The sequence below is a fragment of the Ciconia boyciana genome, unplaced genomic scaffold (assembly GCF_034638445.1).
Source record: "Ciconia boyciana unplaced genomic scaffold, ASM3463844v1 HiC_scaffold_38, whole genome shotgun sequence".
NCBI classification, from domain to species: Eukaryota; Metazoa; Chordata; class Aves; order Ciconiiformes; family Ciconiidae; genus Ciconia; species Ciconia boyciana.
In genome coordinates this window covers 138,954-158,436 of record NW_027328406.1, presented here as the reverse complement: position 1 = coordinate 158,436, position 19,483 = coordinate 138,954, and the positions used below count along the sequence as shown (strand labels likewise).

The 19,483-nt window shown below is 64.6% G+C and overlaps 2 protein-coding genes across 2 annotated transcripts in view; one reads left to right on the top strand and one right to left on the bottom strand.

Annotated features, from left to right (window-relative positions):
• Positions 1 to 19,483, top strand: part of NOP10 (NOP10 ribonucleoprotein) — a 38,037-nt gene that overhangs the window by 407 nt on the left and 18,147 nt on the right. The window lies entirely within an intron of this gene.
• On the bottom strand, positions 587 to 11,502 carry TGM1 (transglutaminase 1). Its single transcript, XM_072849246.1, has 14 exons — positions 11,280 to 11,502; positions 10,058 to 10,237; positions 9,681 to 9,956; positions 9,418 to 9,536; positions 8,910 to 9,017; positions 5,826 to 6,000; positions 4,599 to 4,737; positions 4,285 to 4,388; positions 4,052 to 4,140; positions 3,815 to 3,968; positions 2,187 to 2,465; positions 1,931 to 2,091; positions 1,542 to 1,678; positions 587 to 850 (listed from the first exon to the last, which is right to left on the bottom strand). Exons 1-14 carry the CDS (start codon positions 11,500 to 11,502, stop codon positions 622 to 624), a joined length of 2,373 nt encoding a protein of 790 aa, XP_072705347.1. The 3' UTR covers positions 587 to 621.

Genomic DNA, 19,483 nt, shown 5'->3' with positions numbered 1-19,483 from the left:
GGGGGAACTGGGAGGGGGCGGGGCCAAGCCGGGGGCGCTGGGAGGGGCGGGGCTGTCCCCGTGCTCCCAGTGCCCCCGCCCGGCGCTCCCAGTGCAGCCCCCAGTCACCCTCCCAGTGCTCCCAGTGTCCCCTCCACGGCATCCCAGTGCCCCCAGTCACCCTCCCGGTGCTCCCAGTTGCCCTCCCGGTGCTCCCAGTGCCCCCAGTCACCCTCCCAGTGCTCCCAATTACCCTCCCGGTGCTCCCAGTCCCCCCTCCACGCCCTCCCAGTGCTCCCAGTTACCCTCCTGGTACCCCCAGTCCCCCCTCCACGCCCTCCCGGCGCTCCCAGTCCCCCCTCCACGCCCTCCCAGTGCTCCCAGTCGCCCTCCCAGTGCTCCCAGTGCCCCCAGGCGCCCTCCCAGTGTTCCCAGTTACCCTCCCGGCGCTCCCAGTCCCCCTCCACGCCCTCCCAGTGCTCCCAGTCGCCCTCCCAGTGCTCCCAGTGCCCCCTCCACGCCCTCCCAGTGCTCCCAGTGCCCCCTCCACGCCCTCCCAGTGCTCCCAGTCGCCCTCCCAGTGCTCCCAGTGCCCCCTCCACGCCCTCCCAGTGCCCCCTCCAGGCCCTCCTGGCGCCCCCCTCACCCCCCGGTGCTGCCGGCGGGCGGGGGTGCGCGACGCCGGGCGCGTCGCGGGCGCCGGGGAGGGCTCCCGGTGCTCCCGGCGGGAGCCGGGGCGACGTCGAGCTGGAGGACGCCGTGCAGGGGCCCCAGCTGGGCGCTCTCGAGCGCGGCCACCAGCCGCCGGCGCCCCGGCCGCTGCGGCACCACGGCCTGGCGCAGCCGCACCGCCTGCCCCGCCCCCACCGACCTGCGGGGCACGGGGGGGACCCCCGCGTCACAGCCCCGCGTCACAGCCCCGCGTCACAGCCCCCTCTTGACCGGGGTCCCTCCCCCCTCGGGAGTTGGGGTCCCCCCAGGGCACGGGGTCCCCCCACCCACCGGGGTCCCCTCCACCCACCGGGGTCCCCTCCCCAGAGTTTGGGGTCCCCTCCCCCATTCCGGGATCCCCCCACCCACCGGCGTCCCCTCCCCAGAGTTCGGGGTCCCCTCCCCCATTCCGGGATCCCCCACCCACTGGCGTCCCCTCCCCAGAGTTCGGGGTCCCCTCCCCCATTCCGGGATCCCCCACCCACCGGCGTCCCCTCCCCAGAGTTCGGGGTCCCTCCCCCATTCCAGGGTCCCCCCACCCACCGGGGTCCCCTCCCCAGAGTTCGGGATCCCTCCCCCATTCCGGGATCCCCCACCCACCGGCGTCCCCTCCCCAGAGTTTGGGGTCCCCTCCCCCATTCCAGGGTCCCTCCACCCATTCCAGGGTCCCCTCCACCCACCGGCGTCTCCTCCCCAGAGTTTGGGGTCCCCTCCCCCATTCCGGGATCCCCCACCCACTGGCGTCCCCTCCCCAGAGTTCGGGGTCCCCTCCCCCATTCCGGGGTCCCTCCACCCACCGGGGTCCCCTCCCCAGAGTTCGGGGTCCCCCCCCCACATCCCGGGGCGCTCACCCCATGGCGAAGGGCTTGGGGCAGGAGATGCCGGCTCCTTCCATCCGCAGGGTGGCCCCGCGCAGGGGCTCGGGCAGGGGGTTCTGGAAGACCACCTGGACCGGGGTCTCCTGCCCCACCACCGCCGGGGCCAGCAGCTGCCGGAAGAGGACCCAGGTGGCCAGGGGGACCCCGGCATTTGGGGGGGACCCCAGGCACCCGGGTCCCCTCCCTCCCACCCCACCCCGGGCTGGGGCCAGGATGGCGGGGAGGACCCAGCATCCAGGAAGCCTCAGCCCCATCATGGAGGACCCAGGAGCACCCAAACATCTCCTGGAGGAGCACCCGCGTCCCCGGGAGGAGCACCCAACCATCTTGGGGCACCCCAGGACCTGCGCCCCCGGCCGTACCGTCAAGGTGAGCTCGGGCGTGTGCAGCCGGACCCGCAGCTCCTTGGCCACCACCTGCCCCGTCTCCTCCACGGCCCCGGCCACCGTCAGCTTCAGCGCGTCCTGGTCCCCCACGTGGGGCCCGTATTCGGCGTAGGCCACCGTCATCGTCACCGTCTCCTCTGGGGGGGACACGGGCGGCGTCGGGGACCCGGGGCTGCGGGCGGGACCCGGGCGCCGGGGGGGGGCGGCGCCGCCGGGGGCACCCGGGCCTCACCCTGCCCCGGCGGCACGGCGCGGCGGTGCTGCTCCTGCCGGAAGGGGGCTCCGGAGACGCCGGTGTAGCGGACGGCGCAGAGCGCCAGGCGCAGGCGGAGCGTCCGAGGCTCCGCCCCGTCGTTGCGGGCCACCGCCCGCAGCTCCAGCTCCGCCCCCGCCACCGCCGGCCCCGCCCCCACCGTCAGGGTCACCTCCCCAGAGGACGGGGCCCCCCGGTTGCGGGGGCGGGAGCCATGGGAGGTGGCGGTGGAGACGGCGCGGCGCTCCTCCTCCGAGCCTGCGGGGCGGAGGGCGGGGGTCAGGGCAAGTCATGGGTCGTTGGGTCAAGGGTCGTGGGTTGGGGGGGCCCGGGGGTCAGCGGTCGTGGGTGGGGCTGTTGGGTCGCAGGCCGTAGGTCAACGGGTCGAGGGGCGTGGGGTGTGGGGTCAAAGGGAAGGGGTTATTGGGTCAACAGGTCAAGGGTTGCGGGGTCACAGGGCCCAGGGGTCAACACGTGGCGGTAGGATCGATGAGGTCGAGGGCGTGGGGTTTGGGGACAAAGGGAAGGGGTTATTGGGTCAACAGGTCAAGGGTTGCGGGGTCACAGGGCCCAGGGGTCAACACGTGGCGGTAGGATCGATGAGGTCGAGGGGCATTGGGTTTGGGGTCAAAGGGAAGGGGTTATTGGGTCAACAGGTCAAGGGTTGCGGGGTCACAGGGCCAAGGGGTCAACACGTGGCGGTAGGATCGATGAGGTCGAGGGGCGTTGGGTTTGGGGTCAAAGGGAAGGGGTTATTGGGTCAACAGGTCAAGGGTTGCGGGGTCACAGGGCCAAGGGGTCAACACGTGGCGGTAGGATCGATGAGGTCGAGGGGCGTTGGGTTTGGGGTCAAAGGGAAGGGGTTATTGGGTCAGGGAGCAAGGGTTGCGGGGTCACAGGGCCCAGGGGTCAACACGTGGCGGTAGGATCGATGAGGTCGAGGGGCGTTGGGTTTGGGGGGTCAAAGGGAAGGGGTTATTGGGTCAACAGGTCAAGGGTTGCGGGGTCACAGGGCCAAGGGGTCAACACGTGGCGGTAGGATCGATGAGGTCGAGGGGCGTTGGGTTTGGGGTCAAAGGGAAGGGGTTATTGGGTCAACAGGTCAAGGGTTGCGGGGTCACAGGGCCAAGGGGTCAACACGTGGCGGTAGGATCGATGAGGTCGAGGGCCGTTGGGTTTGGGGTCAAAGGGAAGGGGTTATTGGGTCAACAGGTCAAGGGTTGCGGGGTCACAGGGCCAAGGGGTCAACATGTGGCAGTAGGATCGATGAGGTCGAGGGGCGTTGGGTTTGGGGTCAAAGGGAAGGGGTTATTGGGTCAGGGAGCAAGGGTTGCGGGGTCACAGGGCCAAGGGGTCAACACGTGGCGGTAGGAACGATGACGTCAAGGGTCGTTGGGTCATGGCGTCACGGGTCTTGGGTCTTTGGTCAATAGGTCAAGGGTTATGGGGTCTAGAGGTCAAGGGCTGATGGCTCGTAGGGCTGGGGGGGTCAAAGGGCACGGGTTATGACGTCACAGGGCCCAAGGGGCGGGGGCGGCAGGCCAAGGCTCGGGACGAGGAACGACGGGGTCGAGGGTGGCCGCGGGGGGCGCGGGGCGGGGCCTCACCCTCGGGGTGCTTGTACTGGTGGGTGACGTCCAGGCGGGCGCCGGATCCCGGCCCCAGGGTGCTGATGCGGCGCCCGATGGCGCCTTCCTCCACGTGCACGATGGTGAAGGCGCCGCCGGGCTGCCGCTGCCAGTAGACCTTGTCGCTGTTCACCTGCGGACGCGCCCCGTCAGGCCGGGCCGGGCCGCGCCGCCGGCGGAGCGGCCACGCCCTCGGGGACCGCGCCCCGCCCCTACCTCGGCGAAGACGAAGGGCGTGTCGTACTTGAGGAAGACCTCGCCGTTCTTCACCGCCGTCACCGAGCACGGCCCGCAGCAGAACAGCCCTGGGGCGTCACCAGTATAGACCAGTATAGACCGGCGCGGGCCGCCGAGCCCCCGCGGTGGCTCCTCCCTCGCCCGCCGGCCACAGACCGCCCGCCCCCGGGCCCCCCCAGCGCCTCCCGACGCAGACCAGTATAAACCAGTACCGCTGCTGGTCTCCTGGGGCGTGGCGTCGACGACCTGCCACCCGTCGTAGCCGTCGGGGAGGTCGGGGCGCTTCATCCAGCAGTCGTTCCACACGTGGAAGTTCCTGCAGAGCCCAGCGCAAACCAGTATGGACCAGCACAGCCGGCGCGGGCCGGCGCAAGCCATTACAAACCAGCGCGCACCAGCGGGGCCCAGGACGCGCCTCCCGGCCCTTACACCAGCCGCTCTCCCCCCCAGCCCCCAAACCACCTCCCGGCACCCCCTTCCCCGCGCCTCCTGGCCCAGACCAGTTTGGACCAGCGTGAACCAGTACCAGACGGAGTCGGTGTTGAGGCGCTCCAGGGGCCGCATGTTCTCGTCGAAGTAGATGTCGGTGGTGAGGGAGACGTCGGTGTCGTGGGCCGAGTTGTAGTTGGTGACGGTGCGGGTGGGGAGGCCCAGGCACCGCAGCACTGGGGGCACCGGTACAGACCAGTACAGACCAGTACAGACCAGTACAGACCAGTACAGACCACTGTCAAAGCACATCTCTCGGGCTTGACTCGTCTCCCCGCGAGAGGCTCCCCTCTGCCTTCCAGCGTCTCCCAGGGCACCCTGGGCCCCCTCCCAGTACAAACCAGTCTATAGCTGGGTCAGACCAGTGCAGGCCAGTATCAAGAACACATTTTAGGCTTCACTTATCCCCGCACTCGAGGCTCCGGTCTGCCCTGGCGTGATTCCCGGGGCTCCCCAGGCGCTCTCCCAGTATGAGCCTGGCTCAGACCAGTGTCAGCCCGCCCAGACCAGTGTCAGCTCGCCCAGACCAGTGTCAGCCCAGCCCAGACCAGTGTCAGCCCAGACCAATGTCGTCAGCCCAGACCAGACCAGTGTCAGCCCAGCCCAGACCAGTGTCAGCCCAGCCCAGACCAGTGTCAGCCCAGACCAGTGTCAGCCCAGACCAGACCAGTGTCAGCCCGCCCAGACCAGTGTCAGCCCAGCCCAGACCAGTGTCAGCCCAGCCCAGACCAGTGTCAGCCCAGACCAGACCAGTGTCAGCCCAGCCCAGACCAGTGTCAGCTCGCCCAGACCAGTGTCAGCCCGCCCAGACCAGTGTCAGCCCGCCCAGACCAGTGTCAGCCCAGCCCAGTATCAGCCCAGACCAGACCAGTGTCAGCCCAGACCAGACCAGTGTCAGCCCAGACCAGACCAGTGTCAGCCCAGACCAGTGTCAGCCCAGACCAGTGTCAGCCCAGCCCAGACCAGTGTCAGCCCAGCCCAGACCAGTGTCAGCCCAGCCCAGACCAGTGTCAGCTCGCCCAGACCAGTGTCAGCCCAGACCAGACCAGTATCAGCCCAGCCCAGACCAGTATCAGCCCAGACCAGACCAGTATCACCCCGCGTAATGAAACCCGGCACCTCACGCCCGACTGCTCCCCCCTGCGGCGACCCCGGCCGCCTTCTGGCGGCTCCTGGAGCCGTCCGCACCCTCCCAACCCCCTCCCCAGCCCACGCCAGGGCCAGAGCGGTCCGGACCAGTATAAACCAGTCGGGGGCGACGCACCGGTGGTCATGACGCCGGCGAAGACCCAGCACTGGCCGTAGCGCACGGGGGCGCCGGCGCCGTGGTAGGAGCGGAGGATGTCCACGGAGCCGGCCCAGGCCGAGGGGTTGGTGCCCTGGGCGTAGTCCCCCGTCCAGTTGCCCACCAGCACCCCGTTGTCGTCCAGAGAGTTCACCTGGGGCACCCCAAAGCGTCACGGGGGCAACCCCCGGGCCCCGAAACACGGAGACCCCCCCCGGGTGCCTCAAAAAGCCATGGGAGCCCCCAACGCACCATCAGAACAGCCCCCGAAATCTGGGGGCACCCCCAAAAGTCAAGAGAAGCCACCAAAGGCCGTGAAGTCACGGGACCCCCCCCAGCTCCCCCTGAGAACCCCCCAAAGTGTCATCAGAACCCCCCAAGGGGCCAAAGAACCCCCCAAACCCCATGGAAACGCCCCAAAACCCAACACTCCCCAGAAGTCATCAGAACCCCCGAAAGTCAGACACCCCAAAACCCAACAGCACCCCGAAACCCAACACCCCCGAAAGTCATCAGAAGCCCCCAAAGGCCAACAGAACCCCACCCAAAAGTCATCAGAACCCCCCGAAACCCAACAACACCCCTGAAAGTCATCAGGAGCCCCCAAAAGTCATCAGGAGCCCCCAAAAGTCATCAGGAGCCCCCAAAACCCAACAGCACCCCCAAAAGGCCAAAGAACCCCACCCAAAAGTCATCAGAACCCCCGAAACCCAACAACACCCCCGAAAGTCATCAGGAGCCCCCAAAAGTCATCAGAACCCCCCAAAAGTCATCAAAACCCCCGAAAGTCAACAACACCCCCGAAAGTCATCAGAAGCCCCCAAAACCCAACAGCACCCCAAAAGTCATCAGAAGCCCCCAAAAGTCATCAGAAGCCCCCCAAAAGGCCAAAGAACCCCACCCAAAAGTCATCAGAACCCCCGAAACCCAACAACACCCCTGAAAGTCATCAGAACCCCCAAAACCCAACAGCACCCCCAAAAGTCATCAGAACCCCCAAAAGGCCAAAGAACCCCACCCAAAAGTCATCAGAACCCCCCAAAAGGCCAAAGAACCCCACCCAAAAGTCATCAGAACCCCCGAAACCCAACAACACCCCCCGAAAGTCATCAGAAGCCCCCAAAAGTCATCAGAAGCCCCCAAAAGTCATCAGAACCCCACCCAAAAGTCATCAGAACCCCCGAAACCCAACAACACCCCCGAAAGTCATCAGAAGCCCCCAAAACCCAACAGCACCCCTGAAAGTCATCAGAACCCCCCAAAAGTCATCAGAACCCCCCGAAACCCAACAACACCCCCGAAAGTCATCAGAAGCCCCCAAAACCCAACAGCACCCCCAAAAGTCATCAGAACCCCCAAAAGGCCAAAGAACCCCACCCAAAAGTCATCAGAACCCCCGAAACCCAACAACACCCCCCGAAAGTCATCAGAAGCCCCCAAAACCCAACAGCACCCCCCAAAAGTCATCAGAACCCCCCAAAGGCCAAAGAACCCCACCCAAAAGTCATCAGAACCCCCGAAACCCAACAACACCCCGAAAGTCATCAGAAGCCCCCAAAAGTCATCAGAAGCCCCCAAAAGTCATCAGAACCCCACCCAAAAGTCATCAGAACCCCCGAAACCCAACAACACCCCCGAAAGTCATCAGAACCCCCCAAAAGTCATCAGAACCCCCCAAAAGTCATCAGAAGCCCCCAAAAGTCATCAGAAGCCCCCAAAAGTCATCAGAACCCCACCCAAAAGTCATCAGAACCCCCGAAACCCAACAACACCCCTGAAAGTCATCAGAACCCCCCAAAAGTCATCAGAAGCCCCCAAAAGTCATCAGAAGCCCCCCAAAAGTCATCAGAAGCCCCCAAAAGGCCAAAGAACCCCACCCAAAAGTCATCAGAACCCCCGAAACCCAACAACACCCCGAAAGTCATCAGAACCCCACCCAAAAGTCATCAGAAGCCCCCAAAAGTCATCAGAAGCCCCCCAAAAGTCATCAGAAGCCCCCAAAAGGCCAAAGAACCCCACCCAAAAGTCATCAGAACCCCCGAAACCCAACAACACCCCCGAAAGTCATCAGAAGCCCCAAAAGTCATCAGAAGCCCCCAAAAGTCATCAGAACCCCACCCAAAAGTCATCAGAACCCCGAAACCCAACAACACCCCCGAAAGTCATCAGAACCCCCCAAAAGTCATCAGAACCCCCCAAAAGTCATCAGAAGCCCCCAAAAGTCATCAGAAGCCCCCAAAAGTCATCAGAACCCCACCCAAAAGTCATCAGAACCCCCGAAACCCAACAACACCCCTGAAAGTCATCAGAACCCCCCAAAAGTCATCAGAACCCCCCAAAAGTCATCAGAACCCCACCCAAAAGTCATCAGAAGCCCCCAAAAGTCATCAGAAGCCCCCAAAAGTCATCAGAAGCCCCCAAAAGGCCAAAGAACCCCACCCAAAAGTCATCAGAACCCCCGAAACCCAACAACACCCCCGAAAGTCATCAGAAGCCCCCAAAAGTCATCAGAAGCCCCCAAAAGTCATCAGAACCCCCAAAAGTCATCAGAACCCCCGAAACCCAACAACACCCCTGAAAGTCATCAGAACCCCCCAAAAGTCATCAGAACCCCCAAAAGTCATCAGAAGCCCCCAAAACCCAACAGCACCCCCCAAAAGTCATCAGAACCCCCCAAAAGGCCAAAGAACCCCACCCAAAAGTCATCAGAACCCCCGAAACCCAACAACACCCCCTGAAAGTCATCAGAAGCCCCCAAAAGTCATCAGAAGCCCCCAAAAGTCATCAGGAGCCTCCAAAAGTCATCAGAACCCCACCCAAAAGTCATCAGAACCCCCCGAAACCCAACAACACCCCCTGAAAATCATCAGAAGCCCCCAAAAGTCATCAGAACCCCCAAAACCCCACGGCGGTCCCCCACTCGCCGTCTCGCACCTGAAAACCCATGGCGGCCCCCAAACCCCCTGGGAGCACCCCAAAACCCGCATAACCCATCCCCCAAGCGCCCTAAGCCACTCAAACCTTCCCGCCCCCCAGATCCCCCAGCTCACCCCAAAAACCCACCATGGCAGAGACGACGCGGGACACCATGACGGGGTCCCCCCGGGCGCTGTGGGGCATCCCTCGGCGGTCCAGGATGTACAGGCACGCTTCCAGCACCCCCGCGTCGAACTGGGGGACCCCCAAATCAGGGGTGTCCCCAAATCCTCCCGAGTCGCCCCAAAACCCCGCCCCGCCCCCTCCCACCTGCAAAACGCGGTTTCAGGGTCCCCCCAAGACATCACGGGGATCCGTGAGGGTTCGGAGACCCAGCTCGGTGGTTTCAGGGGCCCCCGGGGTGATTTTGGGGCCCCGCTATGGCTTTGTGGGTGTCCCCCGATTTTTAGGGTCCTCCCTTTTAGGATGTCCCCAAATGTTGGGGCGTCCCCCCATTTCTGGGGTCCCCACCGCATTTTAACGCCCCCCCCGCCCCGTTTCCCACCCCAATTTCCAGCGTCTCCCCACTTTGGGGGGGGATTCTTCCATTTTTGGGGTCCCCGTTTTTTTGGGGTGCCCCCCATTTTTGGGGTACCTGCCCGTAGTTCCAGGAGCGCTCGGCGATCTGGTCCTCGGTGCCGTAGAAGATGCGCCCCGTCTCGTTAAGGACGTACTCGTTGAGGTCGCTCGTGTTCTCCATGTAGACGTGGTCGTCTGCGGGGGCACCCCGAGGTTACGGGGGCGCCCCCAAAGCCTCCCCCGGGGGCCCCCATCCCCCGCCACTCGGGCTCGGGGAGCCCCGACACCGCCGCGCCCCGCCCCGGGGAGCCCCGACACCGCCGCGGAGGGCCGCCGCACCCGGGCACCAGGGGTTGAAGAGGAGGAAGAAGTCGTTGGCGTCCTCGAAGGGGGCCGCGTACTCCCCCGCGCCCGTGCGCGTCTTGACGCTGAGGCGGTAGCGGCCGACGGGCGCGTCGGGCGGGGCCGTCAGGCGGAGGCGCAGGGCGGGGCCTCCGGGGCGCTCCGCCCCCTCGTCGTCGTCGTCCTCCTCCTCCTCGGCCGTCCAGCCGGTGGCCGAGGCTTCGCCCAGCGGCACCAGGACGTGCGTCCCCTTCGCCACCTGCGGGTTGGGGCCTGCGGGGCGCCGCCGCCCCCCGCCCGGGCGTGAGGCCGTCGCCCGCACGGGCGTCGCCGCCGCCGCGCCCTCCCGCCCCTCCCGGCGGGCGAGGCCTCACCCAGCGTGAGCTCCACGCAGAGGCCGTCGCCGTCGGGGTCGAAGGGGCGGGGCAGGAGGACGCGCAGGCCGAAGGGCTGCCCGCGGCGCACCACCAGGCGGGGGCAGGCGAACTCGGCGGTGTGGTGGGCGACGCGGTCGGCCGGCGAGCCCACGACCAGCCCGCGGGGAGCCAACAGGCCTGGGCGGGGGGGCAGGCAGTGAGAACGCGGCGCGCGGCGCGGCCCCAGAAACCGCCCGGGCGGGAGGGGGGGCCTTGGAACCGTCACTTGCCCCCTAGGCCTGGCAGCGGCCCGCAACGGGCGGGATTGGACCCAAAACGGGAACGGGGGATACGGGGGCGCTAAGAGGGGGACCCCACAACCCCTAAATTTTCCCGGGGGGGCACGAAACCCTGAAAAGAAAACGGGGGGGGAGCCTTGAAACTGCCTTTTCTGCCCCACACGAGCCTGGAAATGGCTCCAAAACGGCCCTTTTTGCCCTAAAATGGGGATAGGTGGAGAGAAGGGGGCGGGGCAAAGGGGAGGACGCCCCTCCCGCCTTGATCTGCTTTGGGGGAGCCCCGAAACAGTCCCTTTTTCCTCCCGGGGAGCCCCGAAACCGCCCTTTTTACTCATGGGGAACCCCAAAACCGCCCCGTTTCCTCCCGGGGAGCCCTGAAACCGCCCTTTTTACTCATGGGGAACCCCAAAACCACCCCGTTTCATCCCGGGGAACCCCGAAACTGCCCTTTTTACTCATGGGGAGCCCCGAAACCACCCCGTTTCATCCTGGGGAACCCCAAAACTGCCCTGTTTACTCATGGGGAACCCCGAAACCACCCAGTTTCCTCCTGGGGAGCCCTGAAACCGCCCTGTTTACTCATGGGGAGCCCCAAAACCACCCCATTTTGTCCCGGGGAACCCCAAAACCGCCCTTTTTACTCATGGGGAGCCCCAAAACCACCCCTTTTCCTCCCAGGGAGCCCTGAAACCGCCCTTTTTACTCATGGGGAACCCCGAAACCACCCCGTTTCATCCCGGGGAACCCCAAAACTGCCCTGTTTACTCATGGGGAACCCCAAAACCGCCCCATTTCCTCCCGGGGAGCCCCAAAACCACCCTTTTTACTCATGGGGAGCCCCGAAACCGCCCCATTTCCTCCCAGGGAGCCCTGAAACCGCCCCGTTTCCTCCCGGGGAGCCCCGAAACCACCGCCGCTCGCCCCCCCACCCTGGCACTGACCGGGCCGCAGGGGCTGGGGGGGGCGGTGCCCCGGGACCTCGCCGGGGGGGGGCTCCCAGTCCTCGGTGCCGCGCCGGCAGCAGCCGCAGCAGCCGCAGCAGCCGCCCAGGCGACGCCAGAAGCCCCGGCGGGGGCGGGGGGCGGGGGCGGAGGGCGCCCCCCGCGGGCGGAAGCTGGCGGCCGCCCAGCGGCCCGGGTCCAGGCGGGGGTCGGCCTCCGGCATCGCCTGCGGGCCGCCAGTCAGGCCAGTTTGGACCAGTACGGAGCACCGGAAGACGGTCGGAAGCGGTACGGGCCACCCCAGACCAGTAAGATCTTCCGGAATGGCCCGTTAGTGCCTCCAGGCCCTCCCCAGTGTGACCAGTAAGACCAGCATGGACCAGAGCAGTTCGTTAAAGACCAGCGTGGACCCATAAAGACCGCAGAAACCAGTAGGAACCACCACGAACTCCTAAGACCTTCTGGAATGGCCCGTTAAAGCCTCCAGATCATTCCCAGTATGACCAGTAAGCACCAGTATAGTTCATTAAAGACCAGCATGGACCAGTGGAAGGGAGCAGAAACCAGTAGGAGCCACCACGAACCCCAAGACCTCCCAGAACGGCCCGTTAAAGCCTCCAGACCTTTTCTGGTGCAACCAGTAAGACCAGTATGGCCCAGCGTAGGTCACTAAAGATCGGTATGGACCAGTAAAGACCCGCACAGAGCAGCAGAAGACAGCAGAAACCAGTACGGACCACCATCGGCCAGTAAGACCTTCTAAGAGGGGCCATTAAAGCCTCCAGACCCTTCCCAGTATGACCAGTAAGACCAGCAAGACCAGCATGGACCAGTCTAAGGCTATACAAACTGAAACGGACCAGCAAAACCCATTAGAAACCAGTAGGAACCAGAGTGGACCACCACACACCAGTAAGAGCTTCTAGAGTACCCGCCTGAAGACATCAAGGCCTTCCCAGTATGGCCCAGTTCCTCCCAGTCCTTCCCAGTACAGCCTCAGAACCTCTCCCAGTACAGCCCAGTAACACCCTACTGCCCCCCCACTACAGCCCAGTAACCCCCCCCAGCCTCCCAGCATGGCCCAGTCCTTCCCAGTACAGCCCCAGAACCTCTCCCAGGCTCCCAGTACAGCCCAGTAACACCCTAGTCCCCCCCAGTACAGCCCAGTAACCCCTCCCAGTATGGCCCAGTCCTTCCCAGTACAGCCCAGTAATCCCCCCCAGCCTCCCAGTATGGCCCAGTCCCACCCAGTACAGCCCCAGAACCTCCCCCAGGCTCCCAGTACAGCCCAGTAACCCGCTAGTTCCCCCCACCTACAGCCCAGTAACCCTCCCAGTATGGCCCAGTCCTTCCCAGTACAGCCCAGTAATCCCCCCAGCCTCCCAGTACAGCCCAGTAACCCACCCAGTACAGCCCGAGAACCTCCCGCAGGCTCCCAGTACAGCCCAGTAACCCTTCCCAGTATGGCCCAGTCCTTCCCAGTACAGCCCCAGAACTTCTCCCAGTACAGCCCAGTAACACCCCCAGTACCTCCCAGTATGGCCCAGTGCCTCCCAGTACAGCCCAGTAACCCTTCCCAGTATGGCCCAGTCCTTCCCAGTACCGCCCCAGAACTTCTCCCAGTACAGCCCAGTAACACCCCCCAGCCTCCCAGTATGGCCCAGTGCCTCCCAGTACAGCCCCAGAACCTCCCCCAGGCTCCCAGTACAGTCCAGTAACCCACTAGTTCCCCCCCAGTACAGCCCAGTAACCCCTCCCAGTACGCCCCAGTCCCTCCCAGTACGGCCCTAGAACCTCCCCCAGGCTCCCAGTACAGCCCAGTAACCCCTCCCACTATGGCCCAGTCCTTCCCAGTACAGCCCCAGAACCTCTCCCAGTACAGCCCAGTAACGCCCCCCAGCCTCCCAGTATGGCCCAGTCCCTCCCAGTACAGTCTCAGAACCTCCCCCAGGCTCCCAGTACAGTCCAGTAACCCCCTAGTTCCCCCCCAGTAACCCCTCCCAGTATGGCCCAGTCCTTCCCAGTACAGCCCCAGAACCTCTCCCAGTACAGCCCCGTAATCCCCCCCAGCCTCCCAGTACGGCCCAGTCCCTCCCAGTACAGCCCTAGAACCTCCCCCAGGCTCCCAGTACAACCCAGTAACCCCCCCAGCCTCCCAGTATGGCCCAGTTCCTCCCAGTATGGCCCCAGAACCTCCCCCAGGCTCCCAGTACAGCCCAGTAACCCCTAGTTCCCCCCACTACAGCCCAGTAACCCCTCCCAGTATGGCCCAGTCCTTCCCAGTACAGCCCCAGAACCTCTCCCAGTACAGCCCAGTAACCCCCCCCAGCCTCCCAGTATGGCCCAGTCCCACCCAGTAGAGCCCCAGAACCTCCCCCAGGCTCCCAGTACAGCCCAGTGACCCCTCACAGTATGGCCCAGTCCTTTCCAGTACAGCCCCAGAACCTCTCCCAGTACAGCCCAGTAACCCCCCCCAGTACAGTCCCAGAACCTCCCGCAGGCTCCCAGTACAGCCCAGTAACCCTTCCCAGTATGGCCCAGTCCTTCCCAGTACCGCCCCAGAACTTCTCCCAGTACAGCCCAGTAAACACCCCCCAGCCTCCCAGTATGGCCCAGTGCCTCCCAGTACAGCCCCAGAACCTCCCCCAGGCTCCCAGTACAGTCCAGTAACCCCCTAGTTCCCCCCCAGTACAGCCCAGTAACCCCTCCCAGTTTGGCCCAGTCCTTCCCAGTACAGCCCCAGAACCTCTCCCAGTACAGCCCTGTAATCACCCCGAGCCTCCCAGTACGGCCCAGTCCCTCCCAGTACAGCCCTAGAACCTCCCCCAGGCTCCCAGTACAGCCCAGTAACCCCTCCCAGTATGGCCCAGTCCTTCCCAGTACAGCCCCAGAACCTCTCCCAGTACAGCCCAGTAACCCCCAGCCTCCCAGTATGGCCCAGTTCCTCCCAGTATGGCCCCAGAACCTCCCCCAGGCTCCCAGTACAGCCCAGTAACCCCCTAGTTCCCCCCCAGTACAGCCCAATAACCCCCTAGTTCCCCCCAGTACAGCCCAGTAACCCCCCCACCTCCCAGTATGGCCCAGTCCTTCCCAGTACAGTCCCAGAACCTCTCCCAGTACAGCCCACTAATCCCTCCCAGTATGGCCCAGTCCTTCCCAGTACAGCCCCAGAACCTCCCCCAGGCTCCCAGTACAGCCCAGTAACCCCTCCCAGTATGGCCCAGTCCTTCCCAGTACAGCCCCCGAACCTCTCCCAGTACAGCCCAGTAACACTCTAGTGCCCCCCCACTACAGCCCAGTAACCCCCCAGCCTCCCAGTATGGCCCAGTTCCTCCCAGTATGGCCCCAGAACCTCCCTCAGGCTCCCAGTACAGCCCAGTAACCCCTAGTTCCCCCCAGTACAGCCCAGTAACCCCCAGTTCCCCCCAGTACAGCCCAATAACCCCCCCCTGCCTCCCAGTATGGCCCAGTCCTTCCCAGTACAGTCCCAGAACCTCTCCCAGTACAGCCCACTAATCCCTCCCAGTATGGCCCAGTCCTTCCCAGTACAGCCCCAGAACCTCTCCCAGTACAGCCCAGTAACCCCCCAGCCTCCCAGTATGGCCCAGTTCCTCCCAGTATGGCCCCAGAACCTCCCCCAGGCTCCCAGTACAGCCCAGTAACCCCCTAGTTCCCCCCCACTACAGCCCAGTAACCCCTCCCAGTATGGCCCAGTCCTTCCCAGTACAGCCCCAGAACCTCTCCCAGTACAGCCCAGTAACCCCCCTAGCCTCCCAGTATGGCCCAGTCCCTCCCAGTACAGCCCCAGAACCCCCCCAGCCTCCCAGTATGGCCCAGTCCTTCCCAGTACAGTCCCAGAACCTCCCCAGGCTCCCACTACAGCCCAGTAACCCCCTAGTTCCCCCCCAGTACAGCCCAGTAACCCCCCAGCCTCCCAGTATGGCCCAGTCTCTCCCAGTACAGCCCCAGAACCTCCCCCAGGCTCCCAGTACAGCCCAGTAACCCCTAGTTCCCCCCAGTACAGCCCAGTAACCCCCCAGCCTCCCAGTATGGCCCAGTCCTTCCCAGTACAGCCCCAGAACCCCCCAGCCTCCCAGTATGGCCCAGTCCTTCCCAGTACAGCCCCAGAACCTCCCCAAGCTCCCAGTACAGTCCAGTAACCCCTAGTTCCCCCCCAGTACAGCCCAGTAACCCCTCCCAGTATGGCCCAGTCCTTCCCAGTACAGCCCCAGAACCTCCCCCAGGCTCCCAGTACAGCCCAGTAACCCCTAGTTCCCCCCAGTACAGCCCAGTGACCCCCTAGCCTCCCAGTATGGCCCAGTCCCTCCCAGTACAGCCCCAGAACCTCCCCCAGGCTCCCAGTACAGCCCAGTAACCCCCTAGTTCCCCCCCAGTACAGCCCAGTAACCCCTCCCAGTATGGCCCAGTCCTTCCCAGTACAGCCCCAGAACCCCCCAGCCTCCCAGTATGGCCCAGTCCCTCCCAGTACAGCCCCAGAACCTCCCCAGGCTCCCAGTACAGCCCAGTAACCCCTAGTTCCCCCCAGTACAGCCCAGTAACCCCCAGCCTCCCAGTATGGCCCAGTCCTTCCCAGTACAGCCCCAGAACCCCCCAGCCTCCCAGTATGGCCCAGTCCCTCCCAGTACAGCCCCAGAACCTCCCCCAGGCTCCCAGTACAGCCCAGTAACCCCCTAGTTCCCCCAGTACAGCCCAGTAACCCCCCCAGCCTCCCAGTATGGCCCAGTCCCTCCCAGTACAGCCCCAGAACCTCCCCCAGGCTCCCACTACAGCCCAGTAACCCCCTAGTTCCCCCCAGTACAGCCCAGTAACCCCCCAGCCTCCCAGTATGGCCCAGTCCTTCCCAGTACAGCCCCAGAACCCCCCAGCCTCCCAGTATGGCCCAGTCCTTCCCAGTACAGTCCCAGAACCTCCCCAGGCTCCCAGTACAGCCCAGTAACCCCTAGTTCCCCCCAGTACAGCCCAGTGACCCCCCAGCCTCCCAGTATGGCCCAGTCCCTCCCAGTACAGCCCCAGAACCTCCCCAGGCTCCCACTACAGCCCAGTAACCCCTAGTTCCCCCCAGTACAGCCCAGTGACCCCCCCCAGCCTCCCAGTATGGCCCAGTCCTTCCCAGTACAGCCCCAGAACCCCCCCAGCCTCCCAGTATGGCCCAGTCTCTCCCAGTACAGCCCCAGAACCTCCCCCAGGCTCCCAGTACAGCCCAGTAACCCCTAGTTCCCCCCCAGTACAGCCCAGTAACCCCCCAGCCTCCCAGTATGGCCCAGTCCTTCCCAGTACAGCCCCAGAACCCCCCCAGCCTCCCAGTATGGCCCAGTCCTTCCCAGTACAGCCCCAGAACCTCCCCAGGCTCCCAGTACAGCCCAGTAACCCCTAGTTCCCCCCAGTACAGCCCAGTAACCCCCCAGCCTCCCAGTATGGCCCAGTCCCTCCCAGTACAGTCCCAGAACCTCCCCAGGCTCCCAGTACAGCCCAGTAACCCCCTAGTTCCCCCCAGTACAGCCCAGTGACCCCCCAGCCTCCCAGTATGGCCCAGTTCCTCCCAGTACAGCCCCAGAACCTCCCCAGGCTCCCAGTACAGCCCAGTAACCCCCTAGTTCCCCCCAGTACAGCCCAGTAACCCCCCAGCCTCCCAGTATGGCCCAGTCCCTCCCAGTGCCCTGCCCGAGCCTGGCGCCGCAGGGACCCGGTGTCCAGGCCTGCCTGAGCAGCTCCCCCCCCCGCCTCCTCCCCGCCGCGGCGGGGACCCAGGCATCCAGGAGCGCTCCCAGCCCGACCAGTTCCCCCAGTCTGCCCAGTTCCCCCTTCCCGTGCTCCCCTGCTCCCAGTAGCCCCCCCAAGCGCTCCCAGTAACCCCCCAGTGCTCCCAGTAAGCCCTGTTACCCCCTCCCAGTCCTCTCGGTAACCACAGTGCTCCCAGCTGGCCCCTCCCAGAGCTTCCAGTAACCCCAGTTACACCCTCCCAGCAACCCCAGTGCTTCCAGTTGCCCCACAGTGCTTCCAGCAGCCCCAGTAACGCCCTCACAGTGCTCCCAGTCTACCTAGTGCCTCTCTTTGCCAGTTTGCCCTCCGCCCATTCACCTCAGCACTCCCAGTAACCCCTTCCCAGTGCTCCCAGTGCTCTCAGAACCCCTCTCCCAGTGCTCCCAGTGTCCGCAGCAAGGCCCTCAGAGTCATCCCAGTAACCCCTTCCCGGTGCTCCCAGTAACCCCCTCTGCGTTCTCCTGGCAAGTCTACTAATCCAGTGCTCCCAGTTTGCCCAGTACACCTCTCCTGGTCCTCCCATTCCTCCCCGTACCCCCCAGTCCTCCCAGTAACCCCCCCGGGTCCTCCCGGACCTTTCAGTCGCTCTATTAACCCCTCCCAGTGCTCCCAGCTTGCCCAGTAATCCCCTGCCAGTGCTCCCAGTAGCTCCAGTTATCCCCTCCCAGTGCTCCCTGCAACTCCCCAGTCCTCCCAGCAACCCCCTCTGCGTCTTCCCAGTAACCCTACTAACCCTTCCCCGTGCTCCCAGTTTGCCCAGTAACCCCCTCCCAGTGCTCCCAGAAAACCCAGTTCCCCCCCACCCAGCGTCACTCTCCTCCCAGTTTGCCCAGTTAACCCCTTCCAGGCATCCCAGTGTCCCCAGTCCCCTCTCCCAGTCACCCCAGTACCTCCCAGTAGCTCCCAGCACTCCCAATGCACCGCACTCACTGGTGCTGGTAGATCAGGGGAAAGGGGCGTGACCTTGGGTGGAAGGGGCGGGTCTCGAACAGACCACGCCCCCTTATTGCCCCACACCTTGGGGGCAGGGGGTCCCATGGGGTGGGGCAATGGCTCACTATGTGGCAGAGGGGTTCTACGGGGTGGGGCAATGGCTCACAATGTGGCAGGGGGGCCCCATGGGGTGTGGCAATGGCTCACAATGTGGCAGGGGAGCCCCATGGGGTGGGGCAATGGCTCACTATGTGGCAGAGGGGTTCTATGGGATGGGGCAATGGCTCACTATGTGGCAGGGGGACCCCATGGGGTGGGGCAATGGCTCACGATGTGGCAGAGGGGTTCTACGGGGTGGGGCAATGGCTCACTATGTGGCAGGGGGTTCTACGGGTGGGGCAATGGCTCACAATGTGGCAGGGGGCCCCATGGGGTGGGGCAATGGCTCACTATGTGGCAGGGGGTCCCATGGGGTGGGGCAATGGCTCACTATATGGCAGGGGGGCCCATGGGGTGGGGCAATGGCTCACAATGTGGCGGGGAGGCTATGGGATGGGGCAATGGCTCACGATGTGGCAGAGGGGTTCTACGGGTGGGGCAATGGCTCACAATGTGGCAGAGAGGTTCTATGGGGTGGGGCAATGGCTCACTATGTGGCAAGGGGGTCCCATGGGGTGGGGCAATGGCTCACAATGTGGCAGGGGGTTCTATGGGGTGGGGCAATGGCTCACAATGTGGCAGGGGGCCCCATGGGGTGGGGCAATGGCTCACGATGTGGCAGAGAGGTTCTACGGGGTGGGGCAATGGCTCACTATGTGGCAGGGGGTCCCATGGGGTGGGGCAATGGCTCACTATGTGGCAGGAGGGGTCCCATGGGATGGGGCAATGGCTCACGATGTGGCAGAGGGGTTCTATGGGGTGGGGCAATGGCTCACTATGTGGCAGGGGGGCCCCATGGGGTGGGGCAATGGCTCACTATGTGGCAGGGGGTCCCATGGGGTGGGGCAATGGCTCACTATGTGGCAGAGAGGTTCTATGGGGTGGGGCAACGGCTCACTATGTGGCAGGGGGTCCCATGGGGTGGGGTAATGGCTCACTATGTGGCAGGGGGTCCCATGGGGTGGGGCAATGGCTCACAATGTGGCAGGGGGGTTCTACGGGGTGGGGCAATGGCTCACTATGTGGCAGAGGGGTTCTACGGGTGGGGCAATGGCTCACTATGTGGCAGGGGGTTCTACGGGTGGGGCAACGGCTCACGATGTGGCCGGGGGGTTCTACGGGTGGGTGGGGCAATGGCTCACTATGTGGCAGGGCAGTCCCATGGGGTGGGGCAATGACTCACTATGTGGCAGGGGGGACCCTATGCGGCAGGGAATCAGGGTCACGGGCAGGTGAACTATGGGGCAGGGCTGCCGGCTCCCTATTTAGCAAGGGGTCCCATGGGGCGGGGCTCACCCCGAGGGCAGGGAGGACTCACTATTTGGCAGGTG

Bases quoted from the DNA above. Each gene is read 5' to 3' on its own strand.
- TGM1 (XM_072849246.1), bottom strand. From the start codon at position 11,502: ATGCCGGAGGCCGACCCCCGCCTGGACCCGGGCCGCTGGGCGGCCGCC. The intron at 9,537-9,680 runs GTGCGGCGGCCC...GTGCCCCCGCAG, and splicing joins CTTCAACCCCTGGTGCCCGG to ACGACCACGTCTACATGGAG. The intron at 4,738-5,825 runs GTGCGTCGCCCC...CGGTGCCCCCAG, and splicing joins CGCCGGCGTCATGACCACCG to TGCTGCGGTGCCTGGGCCTC.